The sequence below is a fragment of the Rhinatrema bivittatum genome, chromosome 17, assembly GCF_901001135.1.
Source record: "Rhinatrema bivittatum chromosome 17, aRhiBiv1.1, whole genome shotgun sequence".
In the NCBI taxonomy this organism is placed as follows: Eukaryota; Metazoa; Chordata; class Amphibia; order Gymnophiona; family Rhinatrematidae; genus Rhinatrema; species Rhinatrema bivittatum.
Genome location: NC_042631.1, coordinates 2235021 through 2259922, shown reverse-complemented (window position 1 = coordinate 2259922; position 24902 = coordinate 2235021). Strand labels below are relative to the sequence as shown.

Below are 24902 nucleotides of genomic sequence, written 5' to 3'. Positions count from 1 at the left end.
GAATTATGATACTGTTTTTATCTCCACTTCAGAAGACATATTACTGTCTATTGTTATATTTTAATTAAAGCTTTTTATGACCCAGCTCATAAAATAGAATTACACACAGCAAACACCTCTACATTTTATTTCTGTAATAGGTCACCTAACACCATAGTAGCAGCTTCCAACTCATGTAAAAGTTACATTTCTGCAGAATGCCATCACTCGTGGTATCTCTCGAACACCTGACAAATTTGTTATACTACATCTCTTGCGCCATGTCCCACCATCTTAAAATCAGCCCCAGCAGAAGAGAGGATTTGGGGGTCTATGTCTTACACAGTGACATAGTCAAGAAGAAAAAAACAAAGCAGACAGAAGCAAAGGCAAGTAAAACATAAAATCATTTTCTTTTCCTGCACCAAGAAAGCTGTGGGAGACGGCACATTCCATTGCAGGCAGCTCGGCCATGTTATGGATCATTGCACTGCAGAAGACAAGGAGGAGAAAGAAATATTAGAAGGTAGCATCGGAGGACTCTAGGAGTAAGCAATCAGAATGGCAGGCGAGTCTCCCAGTCATTCCTGGCACCAAGCGGCAGAGGGATTCCTTCACTCACATGAGAGAGATTCTACAAGGGCCCCTGACTGTCGAGGATACAGTGCCACATGGGAAAGGCTTGGGATGAGCTAATATCAGGTTGTGAATGGCTTTAGAGAGAAGTATTAATGATGGTTTAGCATGAGGCTTCTTTAACAAGCAAACAATGGAACAAGTCAAATTTAATTTGAATTATATAGTAACATTGTAATGAAAAAGACCAAAGGGCTCTTCCAGTCTGCCCAGCAAGCTGTTTAAGGTAGTGACTGCCACTCTGTGCAGGTTACCCCCATGTTTCTGTTAAGGGCAGTGACTGCTGCTCCTTGCATGTTACCCCCATGTTTCTGTTAAGGGCAGTAACTGCTGCTCCGTGCAGGTTACCCCCATGTTTCTGTTAAGGGCAGTAACTGCTGCTCCGTGCAGGTTACCCCCATGTTTCTGTTAAGGGCAGTGACTGCCGCTCCGTGCAGGTTACCCCCATGTTTCTCTTAAGGGCAGTGACTGCCGCTCCGTGCAGGTTACCCCCATGTTTCTCTTAAGGGCAGTGACTGCCGCTCCGTGCAGGTTACCCCCATGTTTCTGTTAAGGGCAGTAACTGCTGCTCCGTGCAGGTTACCCCCATGTTTCTGTTAAGGGTAGTGACTGCTGCTCCGTGCAGGTTACCCCCATGTTTCTGTTAAGGGCAGTAACTGCTGCTCCGTGCAGGTTACCCCCATGTTTCTGTTAAGGGCAGTAACTGCCGCTCCGTGCAGGTTACCCCCATGTTTCTGTTAAGGGCAGTAACTGCCGCTCTGTGCAAGTAACCCCCATGTTTCTGTTAAGGGCAGTAACTGCCGCTCCGTGCAGGTTACCCCCATGTTTCTGTTAAGGGCAGTGACTGCCGCTCCGTGCAGGTTACCCCCATGTTTCTCTTAAGGGCAGTGACTGCCGCTCTGTGCAGGTTACCCCCATGTTTCTGTTAAGGGTAGTAACTGCTGCTCCGTGCAGGTTACCCCCATGTTTCTGTTAAGGGTAGTGACTGCTGCTCCGTGCAGGTTACCCCCATGTTTCTGTTAAGGGCAGTAACTGCTGCTCCGTGCAGGTTACCCCCATGTTTCTGTTAAGGGCAGTAACTGCTGCTCCGTGCAGGTTACCCCCATGTTTCTGTTAAGGGCAGTGACTGCCGCTCCGTGCAGGTTACCCCCATGTTTCTCTTAAGGGCAGTGACTGCCGCTCCGTGCAGGTTACCCCCATGTTTCTGTTAAGGGCAGTAACTGCTGCTCCGTGCAGGTTACCCCCATGTTTCTGTTAAGGGTAGTGACTGCTGCTCCGTGCAGGTTACCCCCATGTTTCTGTTAAGGGTAGTGACTGCTGCTCCGTGCAGGTTACCCCCATGTTTCTGTTAAGGGCAGTAACTGCCGCTCCGTGCAGGTTACCCCCATGTTTCTGTTAAGGGCAGTAACTGCCGCTCCGTGCAGGTTACCCCCATGTTTCTGTTAAGGGCAGTAACTGCCGCTCTGTGCAAGTAACCCCCATGTTTCTGTTAAGGGCAGTAACTGCCGCTCCGTGCAGGTTACCCCCATGTTTCTGTTAAGGGCAGTGACTGCCGCTCCGTGCAGGTTACCCCCATGTTTCTCTTAAGGGCAGTGACTGCCGCTCCGTGCAGGTTACCCCCATGTTTCTGTTAAGGGCAGTAACTGCTGCTCCGTGCAGGTTACCCCCATGTTTCTGTTAAGGGTAGTGACTGCTGCTCTGTGCAGGTTACCCCCATGTTTCTGTTAAGGGTAGTGACTGCTGCTCTGTGCAGGTTACCCCCATGTTTCTGTTAAGGGTAGTAACTGCTGCTCCGTGCAGGTTACCCCCATGTTTCTGTTAAGGGTAGTAACTGCTGCTCCGTGCAGGTTACCCCCATGTTTCTGTTAAGGGTAGTAACTGCCGCTCCGTGCAGGTTACCCCCATGTTTCTGTTAAGGGCAGTAACTGCCTCTCCGTGCAGGTTACCCCCATGTTTCTGTTAAGGGCAGTGACTGCTGCTCCGTGTAGGTTACCCCCATGTTTCTGTTAAGGGCAGTGACTGCTGCTCCATGCAGGTTACCCCCATGTTTCTGTTAAGGGCAGTAACTGCCTCTCCGTGCAGGTTACCCCCGTGTTTCTGTTAAGGGTAGTGACTGCTGCTCCGTGCAGGTTACCCCCATGTTTCTGTTAAGGGCAGTAACTGCCTCTCCGTGCAGGCTACTCCCGTGTTTCTGTTAAGGGCAGTGACTGCTGCTCCGTGTAGGTTATCCCCATGTTTCTGTTAAGGGTAGTGACTGCTGCTCCGTGCAGGTTACCCCCATGTTTCTGTTAAGGGTAGTGACTGCTGCTCCGTGTAGGTTACCCCCATGTTTCTGTTAAGGGCAGTAACTGCTGCTCCATGCAGGTTACCCCCATGTTTCTGTTAAGAGCAGTAACTGCCGCTCCGTGCAGGTTACTCCCATGTTTCTGTTAAGGGTAGTAACTGCTGCTCCGTGCAAGTTACCCCCATGTTTCTGTTAAGGGCAGTAACTGCCGCTCCATGCAGGTTACCCCCATATTTCTGCTAAGGGTAGTAACTGCCGCTCCGTGCAGGTTATCCCCATGTTTCTGTTAAGGGTAGTAACTGCTGCTCCGTGCAGGATAACCCCATGTTTCTGTTAAGGGTAGTAACTGCTGCTCCGTGCAGGATAACCCCATGTTTCTGTTAAGGGCAGTAACTGCTGCTCCGTGCAGGATAACCCCATGTTTCTGTTAAGGGCAGTAACTGCTGCTCCGTGCAGGATAACCCCATGTTTCTGTTAAGGGTAGTAACTGCTGCTCTGTGCAGGTTACCCCCATGTTTCTGTTAAGGGCAGTAACTGCTGCTCCGTGCAGGTTACCCCATGCCTTATGTTAAGAGCAATAATATTTGCAATCAAAACCAAGTAACTGTCAAATCCGTAATAAAATTACTGCTAGCAACATTTTTATGGGGTGAGCAGCCTTCCTGATAATTCAGACAATGCTGCTTGAACGAGCTTTGCTTTAGGACTTTATTTATTTATTTGTATTACGCAAATCTCTACTATTCTAAGTGGATTTCAACTTGCTTACCTAATTATTTATAAACAATATAACATACACCAAATAAAACATATGAAACCACGTTGCTTGGCTGTAGAAGCTGTCCTGCACTTTTTCCCTGATGTTGGAGTGTCAGTACCCCAAACCATTAAAGTCAGGATGCAGCATTGACTGTCATTTGAATCCAATTCCTCTTTTAAGCCCACCAAAGCAGAAAACAATCTTGCAGTTGTGTCAAAATCATGAAAGCTAATTGATTAAGGGTAGTAATCCCCATGCCCTCTGCTAAGGATAGCAACTGCCGCTCTGTGCAGGTTACCCCCCATGCCCTCTGCTAAGGATAGCAACTGCCGCTCTGTGCAGGTTACCCCCCATGCCCTCTGCTAAGGATAGCAACTGCCGCTCTGTGCAGGTTACCCCCCATGCCCTCTGCTAAGGATAGTAACTTCCGCTCTGTGCAGGTTACCCCCCATGCCCTCTGCTAAGGATAGCAACTGCTGCTCTGTGCAGGTTACCCCCCATGCCCTCTGCTAAGGATAGCAACTGCCGCTCTGTGCAGGTTACCCCCCATGCCCTCTGCTAAGGATAGTAACTGCTGCTCTGTGCAGGTTACCCCCCATGCCCTCTGCTAAGGATAGCAACTGCTGCTCTGTGCAGGTTACCCCCCATGCCCTCTGCTAAGGATAGCAACTGCTGCTCTGTGCAGGTTACCCCCCATGCCCTCTGCTAAGGATAGTAACTGCTAGGGATGTGAATCGTTTTAGGACGATTAAAATTATCGTCCGATAATTTTAATATCGTCTTAAACCGTTATGGAACACAATACAATAGAGATTCTAACGATTTATCGTTATAAATCGTTAGAATCGTGAGCCGGCACACTAAAACCCCCTAAAACCCACCCCCGACCCTTTAAATTAAATCCCCCACCCTCCCGAACCCCCCCCCCCCAAAATGAGTTAAATAACCTGCGGGTCCAGCGGCGGTCCGGAACGGCAGCGGTTCGGAACGGGCTCCTGCTCCTGAATCTTGTTGTCTCCTGCCGGCGCCATTTTCCGTACGAAAACGATTCACGGCGGGAAATCGCTCCCTGACCCCCGCTGGACCTCCAGGAACTTTTGGCCAGCTTGTGGGGGGCCTCCTGACCCCCACGAGACTTGCCAAAAGTCCAGCGGGGGTCCGGAAGGACCTCCTGCCGTCCAATCGTGTTCGTCTATGGCCGCCGCCATTTTTCGGCGCCATTTTGGAAAATGGCGCCGGCTGAAGACAACAAGATTCAGGAGCAGGAGCCCGTTCCGGACCGCTGCCGTTCCGGACCGCCGCTGGACCCGCAGGTTATTTAACTCATTTGGGGGGGGGGGTTCGGGAGGGTGGGGGATTTAATTTAAAGGGTCGGGGGTGGGTTTTAGGGGGTTTTAGTGTGCCGGTTTTGCGATTTTTAGATTTTTCATGATTTTTCACGATTTTTCACGATATTTTACCCCCCCAAACGGCAACAATACGATTCCCTCCCCCTCCCAGCCGAAATCGATCGTTAAGACGATCGAGGACACGATTCACATCCCTAGTAACTGCCGCTCTGTGCAGGTTACCCCCCATGCCCTCTGCTAAGGATAGTAACTGCCGCTCTGTGCAGGTTACCCCCATGCACTCTTTTCTTCATTTTGTCCTCTAACCTTTAGGGATCCACAGTGTTTACCCCATGCTCCTTTGAAATCTTTGTCTGTTTTTGCTTCACCACCTCCTCTGGAAGGGCATTCCAGGCATCCATAACCCTCTCCGTGAAGAAATATTTCCTGATATTGGTTCTGAGTCGTCCTCCCTGGAGTTTCATTTCATGACCCCTAGTTCTACTGATTTCTTTCCAACGGAAAAGGTTTGAGGATGTGCATCACTGAAACCTTTAAAACCTTTTCTGTTGGAAAGCAAACAGTAGAACTTAAGGTTACAAAATTAATTTAATTTGCACATTTATATTCCTCTTTACATAGACCACCTCAAAGGCAGAATCATTTTACAAAATAAAAATAAAATATAAAACTTCCCTCTGGTTACAGAGGGAAGTTAAGCCTTGCATGGAAGATTTAGGTGGTGTATAAGACCATAGAAAGATTAGTGGTAGCAGTCAAATTATGCCTTAGGTATAAAGGTTGGGTTAGAACTCAGTCTAGTGCTGGCTACAAAAAGAAGTTAGGCCATAGGTCAATGTTTTCCTACCCTTTTCAAGGAGGCACATCTAGCCAGTCAGGATTTCAGGATATCCATAATGAATATGCATGAGATAGATTTGCATATACTAAGTCTCAACTTTATCTCATGCATATTTGTTTTTGACTGGGTAGGGATGCCTCCAGGAGAGGTTTTGGAAGCACTGCCATAGAGGAGTCAGTGATAGACGGAAAGTAAGCTACATGTGGAAGGGCTTGGGTTACGGCTGGAGGTGGACTGAAGGGTGTGGGCTGGGCGAGGGTTGGCCTGTGGAAGGATCCATGCCTGGGAAGGATGGAAAGCGATGGGTAAGGATTAAGCTTAGGGTTGACCTGTGGAAGGAACCATGGCCTGGGTAGAAGGTTCCATGTACAAGCATTGAGTTCTTCCAATTTTTCCATTAGCAATGCATATTATTCTTTACAATTATGCATCTTATATGAAAGAGGCAACTTGGCACACACAGAAATAGTTGTGGTCAGTCAAGGCCGAGTGATTACATAAGTTCTACCACGCAGGAAGCCCCCGTTCTATCATGATTCAGTGTTCCTATGGGCTCTATCCTGATCTCTCCGTACCCCCAGCATACAGAAGGCCCCCTTGTACCTCCCTGGGCTCTGTCATTTCCCATGAATGTGCCTCAGCGCTTACCGAAGGAGTATGTTGCCTGGAATCCTCTGGCCTGTGTAGAGCGGTCACTGTGGAACAGCAGCAGCAGAGAGTTCTGGGTGGACACCACGGGTGCAACGATCATGATGCCGCAGTACGTGCCCAGCAGGCGGGAACTGGTGTCGGGTCCATCATAAAGGGAGATGGTGTCATAGGGACAGTTACGTTCCCACTGAAGGAGAAAGTCAGTAACTTTCAGTGAAACCTGTGATGGGACATAGGGGGGGAGAGAGTGATTAAGGGGTTGGTGTGACTGAGTGCGCAATTCATCTCAAGGGTCTGGGACCCTATTTTCAAGAGTTGAGAGAATAAACATTTTTAAAAATGTGACCTCTGATTACTTACCAAGAATTAGTTGTTTGCAGAACAGACTGATCATGGGGGGGATGGGGGATGAATGCCCTGTGCCCAGCACAGCCCGGGCTCGTACTGCTGTCCCTGAGAATTACAGGGGTTGTTCTCACAGTGCTGCATGGGGCATAGGTTGCAGATACTTTTGTGCTTGCAAATCTTTGCAGAATTCACTAAAAGTTCTCCGGTACCATAGCACCTGCAAACCTTGCCCTTACTGCGTCTGTGCATGGGATCAGATGGGGCATTAGAATAATTTAGTGTCTGTGCATGTAAATGTTCCCTGCACACCAGGTGATGCCCACGTTTAGAGCAGCAAGTTGCAGTCACTTAGGAAAACTAAGGGCTATACAATAAACCTTGTGCTACATTTTTAACATGGGTGTCAGTAAAACCCCGCGGAACATGGTATGCAGTAGGTTTTACCCTTTTCAAGTACAATTTTAGCCAAGTTAATATGAGCATGGTAGTAGCGTGCAGTAGTGCAAACTGTCCTGAAAGGAAAGGGCGCAACTTCCCCAGGGAATTCCCAAACATCCCCCCCCCCCCCCCCCCCCCACACACAGACAGACACACAAACAATGAAGGGGCTATGGGTCCCTGACCAACTCCCTTCCTCCCCAGCCCAGCAGAAGAGACCCCTCCTCCCCCTCCAGGGAAAGAGTAAGTATCACAAGTGGTCACCTGGCACCGGCTTTTAAAGTGGGATTATCGGCTGTGATCTCCTTCTCATCTACCTCGGAGAAGGTAGGACAAGAGGGGACCATGCATGGGGGGGGTGACAGGGCCCTTACCTTTTCCTGGAAGAAAGGATCAGAACTGTTCTCAGCTCGAAGGGGATTTGGCTTTCCGGCCACTCACTCTTCTGCTCTGAGAGGGGTAGAAGGGGCAATCAGGCCTCACAGTGACTCACTCTTCTGCTCCGAGTCGGGGTAGAAGGGGCAATCAGGCCTCACAGTGACTCACTCTTCTGCTCCGAGTCGGGGTAGAAGGGGCAATCAGGCCTCACAGTGACTCACTCTTCTGCTCCGAGTGGGGGTAGAAGGGGCAATCAGGCCTCACAGTGACTCACTCTTCTGCTCCGAGTGGGGGTAGAAGGGGCAATCAGGCCTCACAGTGAGTCACTCTTCTGCTCCGAGTGGGGGTAGAAGGGGCAATCAGGCCTCACAGTGACTCACTCTTCTGCTCCGAGTGGGGGTAGAAGGGGCAATCAGGCCTCACAGTGAGTCACTCTTCTGCTCCGAGTGGGGGTAGAAGGGACAATCAGGCCTCACAGTGACTCACTCTTCTGCTCCGAGTGGAGGTAGAAGGGGCAATCAGGCCTCACAGTGAGTCACTCTTCTGCTCCGAGTGGGGGTAGAAGGGGCAATCAGGCCTCACAGTGACTCACTCTTCTGCTCCGAGTGGGGGTAGAAGGGGCAATCAGGCCTCACAGTGAGTCACTCTTCTGCTCCGAGTGGGGGTAGAAGGGGCAATCAGGCCTCACAGTGACTCACTCTTCTGCTCCGAGTGGGGGTAGAAGGGGCAATCAGGCCTCACAGTGACTCACTCTTCTACTCCGAGTGGAGGTAGAAGGGGCAATCAGGCCTCACAGTGACTCACTCTTCTGCTCCGAGTGGGGGTAGAAGGGGCAATCAGGCCTCACAGTGACTCACTCTTCTGCTCCGAGTGGGGGTAGAAGGGGCAATCAGGCCTCACAGTGACTCACTCTTCTGCTCCGAGTGGGGGTAGAAGGGGCAATCAGGCCTCACAGTGACTCACTCTCCTGCTCCGAGTGGAGGTAGAAGGGGCAATCAGGCCTCACAGTGACTCACTCTTCTGCTCCGAGTGGAGGTAGAAGGGGCAATCAGGCCTCACAGTGACTCACTCTTCTGCTCCGAGTGGGGGTAGAAGGGGCAATCAGGCCTCACAGTGACTCACTCTTCTGCTCCGAGTGGGGGTAGAAGGGGCAATCACGCCTCACAGTGACTCACTCTTCTGCTCCGAGTGGGGGTAGAAGGGGCAATCAGGCCTCACAGTGACTCACTCTTCTGCTCCGAGTGGGGGTAGAAGGGGCAATCAGGCCTCACAGTGACTCACTCTTCTGCTCCGAGTGGGGGTAGAAGGGGCAATCAGGCCTCACAGTGACTCACTCTTCTGCTTCGAGTGGGGGTAGAAGGGGCAATCAGGCCTCACAGTGACTCACTCTTCTGCTCTGAGTGGGGGTAGAAGGGGTTAGGGAGAGGAAAATTCCATTGGGATACTATGGCCCCCTTCATTCTTTGAGGAAGGGTGAGGGTAGGGGAGGAAATTCACTCTGCCAGCCGACCCTACAGGTCCGGCTGCTTAGCACAGGGAGATTTTAAGTCTTTCTGTGCCAGGAAAACATTTAACACCTGGTCTGAGTTAGGTGTTAAATTTGTATCTTTATCAAATCCATGCAAAATAGCAGGCAATTACAGCATCCCACTGCATTTTCTGTGGGCCTGTTAAAGCTTAATTTGCATACAGTGCTCTCTCATTTACATATGATTAAGTGATCATGTTTCTGATTGCCTGTTAATGTACTGAGGGAGCATTTTAATGTACACATTAAGGGCCAGATTTTCAAACCTACGCACAGGCGTAGATTTGTGCGTGAAACCCGGCTCGCACAAATCTACGCCCGATTTTATAACATGCGCGCGCAAACAAGGGATCTCACCACCTCACTCCGTAATTAGATGGCTAAATCCCTTTCCAAAACTGCCCTCCAAAAAAAGTGTCAAACTTTCCTAAGCTCTCCCAGGGTACACATTGGGACATGTGTGCTGGAAATGAGGAATATGTCATAAGCTCTCCCAGGGTACACATTGGGACGTGTGTGCTGGAAATGAGGAATATGTCATAAGCTATCCCAGGGTACACATTGGGACGTGTGTGCTGGAAATGAGGAATATGTCATAAGCTCTCCCAGGGTACACATTGGGACGTGTGTGCTGGAAATGAGGAATATGTCATAAGCTCTCCCAGGGTACACATTGGGACGTGTGTGCTGGAAATGAGGAATATGTCATAAGCTATCCCAGGGTACACATTGGGACGTGTGTGCTGGAAATGAGGAATATGTCATAAGCTATCCCAGGGTACACATTGGGACGTGTGTGCTGGAAATGAGGAATATGTCATAAGCTCTCCCAGGGTACACATTGGGACGTGTGTGCTGGAAATGAGGAATATGTCATAAGCTCTCCCAGGGTACACATTGGGACGTGTGTGCTGGAAATGAGGAATATGTCATAAGCTCTCCCAGGGTACACATTGGGACGTGTGCTGGAAATGAGGAATATGTCATAAGCTCTCCCAGGGTACACATTGGGACGTGTGTGCTGGAAATGAGGAATATGTCATAAGGTCCTATTGAGAGGTCTTGGGCTAGGTGACATTTTTTGCAGGACAGAGCAAAAAAGTTATTTTTTAATCCCAAATTGAGGGATGGGTCTTCCCAGTGCAAGACAGTTGGTCACTGCAGGATTTCACGTAATTGTATAGGATTTATATAAAACCTATTGACAGATTTCAGTCTTAGCTGAGAAAACGGCTGAAACAATGGCCACCCAATCAATGTTTCCAAGAGGACCTGGGAGACCTCCTCAAATAAATGAGGCAATCAAAGCATCGTCAAAATAACCAGGGCATATTAGAAGCCGTAATAAAATTAATGATGATAATAATAATTATATAACATTAAGACGTAACGTGACAATTTACTTGGTCAGTATTTCAACGCAGGCTCTTCCATCTTTAAGGGTGTCCACATGCTTTTTGTTTATCAGCATTTGATGTTCTGATCACTCTTTTGCCTTTCTGCTAAGAAGCCTGGCAGTTTCTGAGAAGCTTTAGAGCTCTCGGTAGTTGCACCCTGCAGGAGATCTGCTTTCCAGCTCCAGGAATGAACACAGTGTCCGCTCCATGGAGTAACACTGTCCGAGCCCTCTGCTCACCTTGTAACCTGTTGGAGCTGTCATGATGTAGCTGCAGTCCAGGTTAGGAGGGTAGTCACTGGGGTAGTTTGGAGATGAGAAGGTCCCAGTATTGGCAGTCAGTGAGGTGCCACATGGCACTGGGAAAAGAAGAGGGAAGCAGTTAAATGGCTGTGGATTCTTTACACTTACCTGAACCTCTGAGCACACCCAAGACCTGCCTGACCCAGCCTTATAATTTGTATTCTCTGTCCCTGCGTCTCCCCCCACCTGAGCGATGATGTAAGCAAGGAGACCACATCTTGAAGTTCAGGCAACATTTTCAGGTATAAACTTTCAATTCTGAAACATAAATGAATCAAGGCAGAGACTGGGAGAAGCCCGAGGCAGTGGTGCGCACGTTTGTTTGCAAGTTCCGGAAGCGTCTGGTTTCCCAGCTTTGGAATCAGTGATCCGTATGAACAAGAATCCCCCGCAGCGGAAGACTGGGCAACGTTCCAAGCCCTTTATGCAGGTAAAAGGTATTTACCCTCCCTAATCGGCCATCTGATAATTGCCCTCAAGAAGGCTAGAAGCCCTCCTGTTGCTCCGCAGTTCTAGGAAATAGGGTTAGGTCTGAGGGACAGCATTTTTCAATTTCCAGCAAAATCCCATCTGCAGAAATGGCAGATGGAAATGACTGCATGGACTTTGTAGCCATGGCAACTTTCAAAGGCAAAACTGCATGGATACTTGCCTGTGAAAATGAGTGGACAGGTCACCAGTAAAGAGCATGCACAATGCCACCCCCTGCCCCAGGACTGTAATGTCTTCTTTCTTTACAGGCTGGGGGAAGGGCTGCAGGATTTTCTTCCTCAGGAAAGGAAGCCATGCACACTGCAGACTGGGTTAGTGGCTCCAGGAGTCAGCAGCTCCTCACACAACTTGGATGAGCTCAGTGCCTCGGTGCAATTCGTTTATAACATAGCAGAATACTAATAAATATGTCCGGTACATTGCACTTCTTCTAGCAGTGTCTATTTCCCACTGTAGGGAGGAGTGTGGGTAGTTATTTAGTTCATTACAAAGCTTTCTGAGTAAACATGAAATGGGAAGGCTACATACCGTGAGTGGTGGCAAACTCTGGTCCTCAAGAACTACAAATAGGCCTGATTTTCAGGATAACCACAATGAATATGCATGAGATATATTTATTTCATAAAATGAAGGCAGTGCATGCAAATCTCTCATGCATATTCATTGTGGATATCCTGAAAACTAGACCTGTTCATGGCTCTTGAGGACCAGAGTTCACCACCCTGAAATAAGGGACCTTGCAGGCTAATCTACCCACGAGGGTGGAGCACAAAGGGGGACATACTGTCCTGGATACAGAGTGATATCCTGCAAGTGTCATGCTCTATGGCTTCCAACTGGAATGCATCCTTCACAATCAGGACAGGAATAACTGAGCAGACCCTATAGGCCAGGCAGTGTTTTTCTAATTAATTCTTCCTGCGTATGGAAACATTCATTTATCTCAGGGATCCACAAATTTGGTCCTTGAGGATTACAACCCAATCACTTTTTCTGGATTTCCACAACGAATACGTCTGACATCTATTTGCATACAATAAAGGCAATGCATACAAATAGATCTTCTACATATTCATTATGGAAATCCAGAAAACCTGACAGAGTTGTGGTCCTCGAGAACAAAGTTTGAGGACCCCTAGGCTGGAAGACAAATTTTCTGATTCTTATATAGAATTAGCATAGAAATTCTATGCTAGTTTACATTAAATAAGAAGGCTAACTTGTCCTTTAAATATTTACTGACCCCAATATTATATTTCATGATACTAATTTAATATCTTCAATTTAATCCCACCTATTACTTACTTTATTTCTTCTCAGAATTGACCTTGCTGTCTTAACTCAAAGCCTCTTACTTTTTGTTGTGTGTCTTGCCTGGACTGTAAATTCCGAGCAGTAGGACTGTCCATCAGCTGTCTCCATACAATGCTTACATCTGGTATGCACTATACAGGTTATTAATAATCATCATTATTATCTACTATGTTACTAGTTACTTACCAGAGCTGTAAGAAGCCTTGAAGCCGCTGCCCGCAATGGCGCCATCACTGATAAACTGCACAAGCAGCAGGTTTGAAGAAGCTATTAGAGGAGGTGGCAGTCCCGTCCCACACGCCCTGTCCAGTAAGACAGGAGACTTCTGGCTGTCTCCATCATAAACCCTAATGTAGTCAGAGGCACAGCCGGGTGAGGACTGGACATCAAAGGCATCAAATTGAAGGAGAACCTGGGAAGGAAGAAGACAAAAGATAGCTTTCATTCTGAACATGGACCCATGTTTTCCTTTGTAAAGTGCAAAAGTGTAGCATTGTTACACAGTTATTGAGTGTGAGATCTTCCTTGCTTCCTTTTACCAAGTATTTTCTTAAGAAAACCCATAAAATTTAAACAGGCCACCTAGAAAGCCCTATCAGTGCATCTTGGTACATGTAGTCCTTTATTTCAAGAAGAACTCGGGCATTAAAAGTGTCCAGATCTACTGTCACAAAGATGGGGTGTAGGTTCACTGTGTCAGAGAACCAGCAGCCAGGGCTGGTCTCTAGGAGTAGCCCTCCAGTCAGACCACAGATATGTGTGAGCCCCATGTCATGACATGACTGACACAACCCCGGGGTTGGCTATGGTCCATGTCGCTGGCAGGTAAGCATATCCAGGCACGGGCTAGGCAATGACAAGGATCCACTAAAGACCACAACCAAGACTGCAGCCACACCAAGCTGGAACTAAAAACTGAAATGAAACCAAACTGGAGATGTGGGATCAAGGCTGAAGACCATAGCAGGCTGAAAACAGAGGTCCAGGTGAAGATGAGGAACCAGATGAAGACTGAACTCAAGGTCCAAACAATGACAAGGAACCAGACAATGACTGAAGACAAGGCGAGAACGACTGAAGACAAGGCGAGAACGAGAAACCAGGCAAAGACTGAAGACAGGGATCCAGACAAGGACAAGGAGCCAGGTGAAGACTGAAGATAAGGTCCAGGTGGACACTGAAGTCCAGGATGGACTGCAGACTGGAACAAGCTCTCCGACCAAGAACAGGACTCAGGAACAAGGATCTCAGAAACACTGAACAAGACTCTAAAACCAAGAGGACGCCGAAGACAAACCCAGGACAGACAAGACAACAGGAGATCTGGAACAGATCAAGGACTACAGCAGACCAGAAACTGATGACCACAGAAGACTAAGACGAGACCAAGAGAATTTGTGAAGGCCCAGAGGCAAAGACTGAAGAGCCCTTTTATAGGGCAACAGAAGATGACATCATTCAAGGGCGCCACAGGCTTTTACTGCCGTGGGCCCTTTAAGAGAGGCAGAGATGTGCGACTATCAGGAGCAGCACATCGGCAGTGACCAGGCCGTGAAGAAGACAGGAGCAGAAGCGGCCCCCCTGTCACAAAGAAAGCAGCAGCACTGGCAGCAACTCACCACAGCAAGGCAAGGCAGCACTCGGCAGCCGCACAGCACAGCACCCTGCCACATCAACAACCAGCAATGGTGGTGTCCCAGCAACATAGAGGACAGGCGGCAGCAGAGCCCAGGTGCACTGGTGGTGCTGGGGGGTGAATGAACTCCTTGCAGGCCCTTCCCATGAGCTGAACCTAAAACACTGCTCACATTGGGGTCTATATTAAAATGCTGTTTAGCCAGCTAAGTAACTGCTTCTGAATATCCGCCTATACTACTTAGCTGGATAAGTCACTTATATGGCTAAATAATTAGTTGGATATTCAGTGGGCAGGCAGTGAGTGTAACTGGGTAATGCTACTTATCTGGCTAACTTGGCCAGATAAGTAGCGATATTGAACCTTATCCAGTTAAGTTAACCAGATAAGTTAGACGTGACCCATAGCAGGTCTAAAGTTAGCTGGGTAAGCTTATCTGGCTAATTTTAATACTTATCCAGAAACATTCAATGGTATTGCTGTGCCGCTGAATTTTCCATGAACGTTAGCGTAATAAGTCTTATCCAGCTAACTTACATAGCCAGTATAATTTGTTTGCTATTCATACTTGTAGGCTTTAATTATGTTGATATGTTGATGTATTTATTATGTGGGAAAACTCAATAAAGTCTGTTTACAAAAATATGGATTGGCAGATAATTTGAGAAGCTGACTCATCTATAAGGTGGGACTGCCCATTAGGTTGACTCTCCCCAGCAGAAACAGCTTGATTTGTGTGCTGTGAATGGTGTGCTGCAGCTAAGTAGGTGGAGATAAAAAATTAGAAAGGGGTTAAAGATGCAGAAAATCTGCAGCTGAGAAAAATGATCAATTTCAGCATCTAGGAGAGGAAAATGCTGCTAATAGTTCCAAATTATGAGAGATGTTGTATTCCCTGAGGGAGTTACCTTGTTTGCTGGGAGCCGGATCAGCCAGACACACTTGGAATTAGGTGAGTACACGGAAGGGTAATTGGCAGAAGAGAATGATCCCGTGGTACCAGAAAGGAGAGTGCTGCATATACCTGTGAAAGGACATGAGATAAATCCATAATATGCCTTACAAACAAAAGCAGTGCAGGAGAGGGCCGGTTAGCTCTAAATCACAAAAGAGGAGTTAGAAGTGTCCACCGCTCGTACATCAGCACGTAGAGGAGGTAATGGAGTTTTACAGATATACACCACTGTATCTGCTAATTCTCCAATAACCATAGGCACAGAGACAGGAAAATATCAATGTTCCGTCTGGTGCCTTCATCCCAAGGTACTGCCAGCCTCCTAAGAGACAGGATCTAGCATGAGTATATCAGCCCATGATCATGGCAATGCCAGTGCCAAGGAAAAGCATACACAGAGCTAAAATAATCTCTGCGTATATCTGTAACTCCCATGAAAGCATTGATAGGATCCCCAACTCCTCTACCCTGACATCACACTGCCCCTTCCCACTGTACCACACCAGCACCATATGTTGTACACCTCACAATCGGGCCGATTCAGTAAAGTCCGCGGGAGAGCGGGCCACTCGCCTGTGCGCGCAATTCAGTATTTAAATGAGGCCTGGCAGTAGAAATGGGCAAAAGGAGTGGCGGCTGCCAGCGGGTTTGACAGCCGACGCTCAATTTTGCCGGCGTCGATTCTCGAGCCCACTGACAGCCACGGGCTCGGAAACCAGACGCCGGCAAAATTGAGCGTCCGGTTTTCGACCCGACAGCTGCCGGCCGACTTCAATTTTGTTTTTTTTTTAACTTCTTTTACTCTTCGGGACCTCCGACTTGATATCGCTATGATATTAAGTCTGAGGGTGCACAGAAAAGCAGTTTTGTATGAATGTATGCTGATACCACTAACCCATCCACTTTGGGAGTTACACACCTATCATTGAATGGTGCAACTGAATGAGGAAACATTGAGGAGAAACAGACCCGGACAGGAAACATCGGGATTGGCCCCAGAAAGAGATGGAGTTTGTTGGAAGGACTCTATCTTCCAAAGAAATGTCTCCCATTCAAGGCCTAGAGGACAAACTTTCATCAGTGTTAATCTTGAAGCCAGCACATAGATTCCTTACCGCACTGGTACAGCTTGTTGATTTTAGAAATATCCAGGTTACTGAGTCCATATCTCTGTCCAATCACTACAGATGAGTCAGGTTTGGGCACTATGGTTGCCTGGCCAGATGTGTTAGTAAATGCAAACCTGGAGAGAGACATTTTGCCATGAGACCTTGATCCTTAGCTTTTTAACAATGAAGTATCTCTATTGAAGTATTGTCTAGTATCAATATTTAATTTCAATTCCTTTTAATCCTGGGTTTCTAGACAGACCAAGACCCTTCTGTCTCAATGCCCCCTTACCATTTGTTTATCCAGGTTAGAATCAATTTGAAACCTGGCTCTTACTTCACAGAAACAGAAAAGATCTCCTCCAGATTTACTAAGCTTCCTTATCTCCAGAGATCATCTGAATGTGAAGCAGGCCCATTCTGTGTTCTTTCTTTGCTCCAGTAGTCACATAGACGTCAGGGAAGTTTCCTCATAGCACTCTTATTAGAGCTAATTACTACTGTTCACTGATTACATTGTGACCAGTAAATGAATGGTAATTATAAATATGTGCAATAGTATCACAGTAAATGCCCATCTCTATCTCTAGTGTAGCTTCAAATCATGATTCAGAGAAGGTAAAGTATCTCTCCTGGATCACAGAGTGACTCTGCGACACAAAGTCCTGTTTTTCTGACCCAGGGACCTTCAGAATACATTCTAAAAACATATCCAGCAGGGCCATTGCTGCTCAACTAGAAAAAGGCTCATGTCAAATAAAATCTTCTGGCTCTACATAATATTTCAAGGGGTCAAAAAAATAATCTGATGGTGACTAGCCCCATAGTCCTAATGGGAATGGTCATAGGTGGTGCTCACCTTCCATAGTGCATTACTGAGGTGTAATCATACTCCAGGCCCAGGTTGTTGGTGATCTCTTTGTTAAAGTTGTATTTAACATCTGTGAAAAGGAACAGACAACATGCACACTAAAGGGAAGGATCTGCTCTCTGGGGGCAGTAGCTGAATTTCGTGCCCAAAGCTGGATAGGTATCTCAGATTTTCTTAATAGTTGCATTGTGCCAAAGGGAGCTTCATGTTAGAGCTTGTAGGGGGTGACGAGATGCACTTTGTAATCAGGCCCGTGCTGCCCAATACATTTGGGATTATTTCTGGTTCTTTCTGCCTCTTTTCCTGGTCTCTGATTGCACCTGCCTCTAGTCTCCATACATTTTACAGGAGAATCTTTTGGTACTAAGACTTCTATAGGATTTGTGTTCTTCATCACTGGGTCTGGTTTTCTATGATCAAGCTTTTTATCACTGTGACTAGGAATGCAAAGAAACAAAGGCCCCTTCCTTCCCCAGCCCCCAGGAAGCCACTCAGAGGGTCTCGTCATAGTAAAACCAAGCACAGTTTCCAGTGGCTGAGCCGTGCTACCTTATTGTGCCTCTCTGTATACCCTCAGGCCTGTGACATCAGTACGGCGCAGCCAGCAACGGGATCCATCCTGTGGGGTGCAGTTATCCATCTCTTTAAGTTCACCTCTCCTTAGTCATCGCTGAAATAACTCTTTCTATTTCCCCACTCCCTCTTTGTGCTCTTCATAACCATTTCACCTGCTCAGCAGTTCTAGCAGCCTTCCTTGTAAGAGTCCCAGCAAACCTGCTCATGGAGTCTTAGATTGGCCAGGATGACAACTGACATTACACTCCTTCTTGGGGGCTACGACCACTGTCTGCACAGCATCCTCACCTTAGCATTTCTTCCTAAGCGTCACTATTCTGATCAGGTGCTCAGGTATCATTTTCCTATATAAGCAAAGAATCCAATCCATGCAGACCTTTGGTTCATGCTAGCAGTTGTGATTAAGCAGTCACTGGTGGAAGCGCTTTCCTACAGACATTCAGAAAGGTACATCCCTTGACACGTGAAATTTATTTAATGGAAATGTAAGGTAAGTATATAAACTATAGCTTTTAATCCGGCTTTCCAGTGCTTTGTTTGAATTAGAATTCTCTGTAAATTTTGGTTTCTGTTCAGCACTACAAACAATGCTTAATAAAAGAACTCGAGCTAAGCTACAAATATATTGGACTTTTATCTGCAGCACTAATTACAAATATTTGCTGTGGTAACACAGTTCATTGGCCTGAAAGATGATTAAAAGTCCATCATGCTCTCTCCAGTGTCTCTCACAAAGCTCCAGATCATGATCCAGAGGAAAGCAAAAATGTCCCAGGAGAAGCTGGCATCTCCCTAACTGCTTTGTGTCACTTCCTCATTCTTCTAACTCATTTCCAGATTCCACGATTGGCTTCTAATTTCAAAAGATATTCAAAATAATACAAATGTATTTCCCAGATAAAAAGAGGGCATCTCCCAGGGTCAGCATCTAAAATCTATGCAAAGCATGCTACGCACGAGTCCTTCTGTCCTGCAGGAGCTCACTCAACCTCCTGTTAAATGCACTTAGATCAGCTTCCTCAGGAAACCTGTCATTCCTCACAGGGGATAGATTGCATGAGCTAATAGAGGAGGCAGTATGTATCCAGCCAATGGCTTGATTACATTAACAGTGGTTGTTTGATATGTTCAGGGGATCCTTTTAATGTTACTGTTTAAGTACAATATGGATCCAGATTTGAAGGCATAATTCTACCTTTGGAAACCAATCCCACCCCAGAACGCCAATTTAATGAGTGAAGAATTCTGCTAGGAAGGACCTTGACTTCCTATGGCTGGAGATGTTTTCACCTTTACACACTGTGACTCTCTGAATGCTGGTTGTGGCACTGAGGATGGGGTACTCTGTACCTTGTGGGATGTACTGATATATGATGTTCACATAATTATCCCGGTCACTCCGGCTCTGTTCATGGTGAAAGCCCAGGGCGTGGTTGAGTTCATGCTGGATTGTTCCTTTGGACAAGCAGCCACCTTTTAATAGAGACACATCCTGGACACCCCCAGATTTTCCCATAAATGACCAACACCTGAGAGGGACATTGAAAAGCAACATTTACATTAGAATTACAAAAAACAAACGTCTCTGTTCAAATTTCTTTATAGTGTTGAAAAGCACTTTGCTTTTCTAATTAATTAAATTACAGTAGTTGGAAATAAATATGGAATATTTTATGCTCATATTTTTCAAAATAATGTTTGAATATTTTTACATCATATCTCACCATAATTAGTACTATTGTGTATACTAAACTGGAACCCATGAGTACTCCATGGGGATTTGACATATGGACTAGAAGAAAACCAGCATTGCCGGTGCTGGAGTCAGCGCAGTGGGGCTGATATTTACCCATCCACAGATTTAATTTGCAAGTAGTCAGCTTCTGCTCTACGCTCAACAAACTGAACGCATGTCAGGGCAGCAAACTCTCGCATAGCTGTAGTAATCCCATCCTTTTCATCAGCAGCTGAGGAAAGAAAGAGGTGGAAGAATTCTCTTATGATGATGATGATGATCATCATCATCATTATTATTAAACAGCATTGAAAATGTATTTAATTACTTAAAACATTCATAACCCACACCTTCCAAGCTTTGGGTGGGGTACAAAAAAAACATTTATAAAAGTATAACATGTAAAACAAATGTCAGACTAAGAAACATATTTCTGGTAGAGCCCAAAATCTTGGCCATTTGAATTGCCTTAGTGGTGGAGAGCAGACGAAAAGACTAAAGAAGATTCATCGTTTTTTAACCTAATACCATAAGTTAAGGAGGACCGGCGGACTCCATCTGTCAGCTCAAAAGCCTCTCTAAATAGCAAGGTTTTAGTGCCTTTTCAAAGGTCTGAGTAAGTGTCATGCTTCACAAGGACTGATGGCTGAAGACGCCCACTCACATCTCTCTGAGATGTACGGAATGTGGAGAGAAGACCTCGAGGTTTGAGTTCGAGTATTGATCTGCAAAATCGAGCTGTCCATGGTGATGAGGTATTATATAATAATTTATGAACAATCATAGCTAATTCATACTTAATCCACCATTGGACAGAGAGCCAAGAACTGGAAATAATGTGATCCCTTATGTTCAAACCTGTTAATATGTGGACAGCACCATTTTGAACCTTCTGGACTGCCCTTAAAGCATTTGTAGGAAGTCCAGAATACAGAGTTGCAATAATCCAAACTAGAACATACAAGGGATTGTGATACTGTGCAAAAAGTCTCTGGGTCTAAAAGGGGCTTCAGATGATACAATAGGAGTAACTTAGCAAAGCCAGCAGTCACAGCAGATTTAATATGTGGAGACATCTATAGAGTTGGATCTAATACAACACCTAGGTTTCACACTTTTTGCACTATTGGAAGCTTACATCGTTCAAATATAAAATCAGAAGGAATGTCACAAAGCAGGATGTGACTTAAGATTATGACTTTGGTCTTATTGATGTTGAGGACAAGTTTGTTGGGATATAACCATTTGATAGCAAATAAGCATATTGTAACACAATCAAAACTGGCAGACCTGGATAACATAGTTCGGAGGTGGCCAACTCTGGTCCTCAAGAGCCATAAACAGGTTTTCAGGATATCCACAAAGAATATGCATGATATACATTAGCATACAATGGAGGCAGTACATGGAAATCTATCTCATGCATATTCATTATGAATATCCTGGAAACCAGGTCTGTTTGTGACTCTTGAGGACTGGAGTTGGTCACCCCTGACATAGTTGATAAAAAAAACCCCAAAAACTGGATATCATCTTTGAAGTACATATAGTGCTCTCTAAGTTATGCAAAGATATGTTCCTACAAAGATTTAACAACACTTGTCTTCTAGCAGAACCTGCAACAATGGAGGAGCGGAACTCACTGTAGTCCGGGGAGATGATGTAGGGCACTTTAACGATTCCATCACTGGATTTGGGCCAGAAGCAGTTGTTACTTGGACAGTTCAGGGCGCTGCGCCCAGATCTGACAGCGATGTCCCCATTCTCCAGTGGCTGCAGGCTGCCTGGATGCAGCAGGTACAGAAGGGAGTGGAGTTAATGCATATCCTTTTGTGGGCTTTCATAATGAGGTCTAGAATTCTGCATTGAGATGTCTGAGGAGTGTGATCCAGATATCGCAAGGTGGGGGGGGGGGGGGGTCGGAAATATGTTCAAGAAGGCATGGGAGAGTCTCCACAGTGATGGGGAAATCAGTGTAAAACCAAAGATCGAGTATCGCTCTTCAGTATTCAGCTGCTGACACACATATTGAGGCACAAAAATCCCACTTTCCAAATTTCACACATGAAAAGAGAGATTTTGAAAGATATCTTTGTCTATTTACCCTTTGCATGCACACACATGTTTATGTAATACAAATATACCCATGATCCCAGTCCCCCACACAGGAGAAACTGGTTTATGGTTGCTGATGTTCAAGGTTGAAGTGCTTAGAACTGAAGCAGAGAAACGGTTGCCAATCACTCCAGAGTACGCACATTGGATTCTTCCAAGAACCAATGAGAGTCTCTCCAGGAAGTGCATGACCTGATGACTTCTAGCAATCAGCAGCTTCAGCAGAAAATTCAGAGTTGGCACACAGTCTAGAACTGTATCTCCTTTACACATAAAGCTTCTAGTGCTGCAGCTGGGGACTGGATCATACACTATTCTGGGAAACACTTCTACTCTTTACCTTCATTAGTTTTTGAAATGATGCTGAAGACATCATCCTTTTGCTCAGAATCTGCTCCCACATGGGCTTCTGGGAAAGAGAAAATGCAGGAATATGAAACTCAAAGGAGGAGACGCTTTCAGTCCGCCCCTTGTGAACATTGTTACCTGAGGAGCAAATTCAGTTTAATCTCACGTCCCCTCTGTAGCCTCGCATCATGCATAAGAGACAAAAGCACAAATGGCCTAAGACGTTTGTTCAGCACCTGTTCTTAGTGTTCTTCATCCAAGCTTCTCTGTTTCTCCAGTATGAGAGGCGGTGTCTGTAAAAAGTGGCTATGGGGGTCTCTCTGAACATCTGCGGTACTTCTCAAGCAATCATTTTTTCTTTTCTGATTCCATGACTCAAACTTCACGTAAAAGCTTATCCTGCTTCCTCTGACTTTAGTACACAATAAGCTGGTTCCATGACAGAGAACCTGGCAGCTTGAAATGAAGCTCAACAAGGTCCACTATTAGTCTATAATTTAGTGTATGCTGAGCACTCAAATCCAATGCAAACCTCTCTGTGATGCTACATAGAACACTAGAACTATTACTAAAAAGGATTGCAGTTCATTAATAAGGAGTCTTAGTAGGGCCAACAAATAAAAGATGTTGTAGTGCGTGAGATCCCTTTTTCAAATGTGACCGGTCAGATCATTCTCTGCTGAAATTGCACTTACCACTTGTGTCATCCTTCTTGAAGAGAACCTGCAAAGGTCAAAGGAAAAATGTTATTTTTAAGAAGACAGATGTGATACCATGGACAAATATTTAGATAGCCAGATTCCAGCCAAGAGCAGGATTTTCTCTATTATCTTAAAAGGGCTGTGATCTCACTGTGACACTGTTCAAAGGTGCTTGAATTAAACCGTGTTGTTGTATTTTATCTCAAACTACAGATGTTCTCCTTGGATGCCCCAAAAGTACCATGACTCCAGGATTTTAATGGTAAGCACTCTAGAGCTATCTGTGTGTCTGTTCACACATTCGTATAATTGCCTGTGATTCTCACCTGTAGAGGGTTGCCCAAGGTGGTACAAAGGAGGCCCTCTAAGAAGACAATGACCAGTCTCAACTTCATCCTCAGATTCTAGAGAGAGCGTTTGCCTGCTCTATGGTCTGCACAGCTTGAACTACTCTCTCTCTGTCTTTTCAGCTCCTTGGTTTATAGGGTCTGGAGATGTGCCTTATATCTAGCAATGGGCAAGAGCATTAGCCACTCAGCTTTCAGGAAGCTAATTAATAAGAGCATCTTCAAAGTTATTAAGAAGGAAGATCCTTAACAGAATTGCCAGGGGACCTGCTCAGGGACTGACGTTCCTAGGCTGGGATGAACAGGTTCTAAAGTGTAAAAATCTGCTTATTACAGACTGTGACAGGGATAATCGTTTTGTTTTGATTAAAATAGTGTTTTCAGCTTATGAACATGAGTGTTACACTTCTCCAAACCAAGAGAAATTGAGATTGCGTAAACCTCCCCCTCCAACATCTGAATCACAGAAAGAATATCTCAAGGTTCATGAGGCACTAACCAGCAGCCCTAAGAATCACAGATGAAAAAGGAGCATTTTATGACCCCATCAGTGTCAGGGAATAACACCGTTTGCAGCCGTCATTACGTCTTAGGCTGTTCCATAAGCTACTGTATATATAGGATTGTTTGTAGAATAAGATTCTTCTCTTTATATATAGGTAGGTAGATAAAAACATAATTTTGAAAACCTGAACTGTTTGTTAAAAAATAATCAGAATCTTTTAAAAATTGCTTTTTATTACTGCTGCCACCCTCTGAGCTGAGGATTTCAATGTATTGACAGCCAATATCCTTTATTTCTAATCCCGTGACTGTTTAATTTCCTGAGGGGTCTTTCATAGGGCACTGTATCAAATGCCTTTTGAAAATCCAAACACATTATATAAACCAGCTCACTTTCACTTTAATGTTTATTTATGTCTTCAAAATAATTTAATAGATTTGTAAGGCAAGGCTTCCCTTTGCTAAAAATGTGTTTATTCTTTGGCACTGAGCCATGTCTATCTATATAATCCAGTAATTTTGTTTTTAAGAATAGTTTTCTACCATTTCGCCTGGCATTGAAGTCAGGTTCAGCGGTCTTTGGTTTTCTGGATCATCCCTGGAACCCTTTAAAAACCTTGATGGTACATTGGCACTCAGGAAATGTGGCTTTTTTAAAAGGTACTTTACAGATTACCTGTAACAGGTCAGTAATTACATGGGGCAAATACCATCTGATCCTGGTGATTTTTTATGCTAGAGTTTATCAATTTGATCATTTACATCTTCTATGGAGAATTATTAACATCAAAGAATGTTTTTGGTGTGGGTATAATACACAACATCCTCCTCAGTAAAGACTGACAAAGAATTAGTTCTGTTTTCTACTATTTCCTTGTCCTTTCTGAACATCCCATTTACCTTTGGTCCTCTAGTGGCCCAACTGACTCCTTCACAGGCTTTTTGCTTTGAATTTACTTGAAGTTTTTATTAGTAGCTTTTGTCTTCTGTAGCAAGCTTGGTTTCTCACACTACTGTTTTGCATCTAACTTTTATGCCCTTTGCATCTTACTTTTATGCCCCTGCCTGCTTTTCTCATTAGGGTTTGCTTTCTATCTTTTTAAAGATTCCCTTTTAGCTTTAAGTGCCTCTTTCATCTCATTGTTGAACCATGCTGGCAGTCATTTAATCTTCCTTCTATCTTTTTTAATACATGGAATACATTTTATCTGGGCTTCCATGATAGTATTTTTAAACATGCAAACTTTCAACCTTGGCAACTGCTCCTTTTAGTTTCTTTCTAACTGTTTTCCTCATTCTATTGTATTC

General features: G+C 45.5%; 1 protein-coding gene across 1 annotated transcript; it reads right to left on the bottom strand.

Moving 5' to 3' along the window:
• Positions 1-263: 263 nt before the first annotated feature.
• Positions 264-23138, bottom strand: LOC115079459 (astacin-like metalloendopeptidase). The gene is made up of 13 exons (XM_029583077.1): positions 23070-23138; positions 22738-22765; positions 22035-22103; positions 21223-21363; positions 19694-19811; positions 19195-19373; positions 17257-17338; positions 16404-16531; positions 15242-15357; positions 12884-13109; positions 10829-10947; positions 6498-6720; positions 264-469 (listed from the first exon to the last, which is right to left on the bottom strand). Exons 1-13 carry the CDS (start codon positions 23136-23138, stop codon positions 462-464), a joined length of 1506 nt encoding a protein of 501 aa, XP_029438937.1. The 3' UTR covers positions 264-461.
• Positions 23139-24902: the final 1764 nt, after the last annotated feature.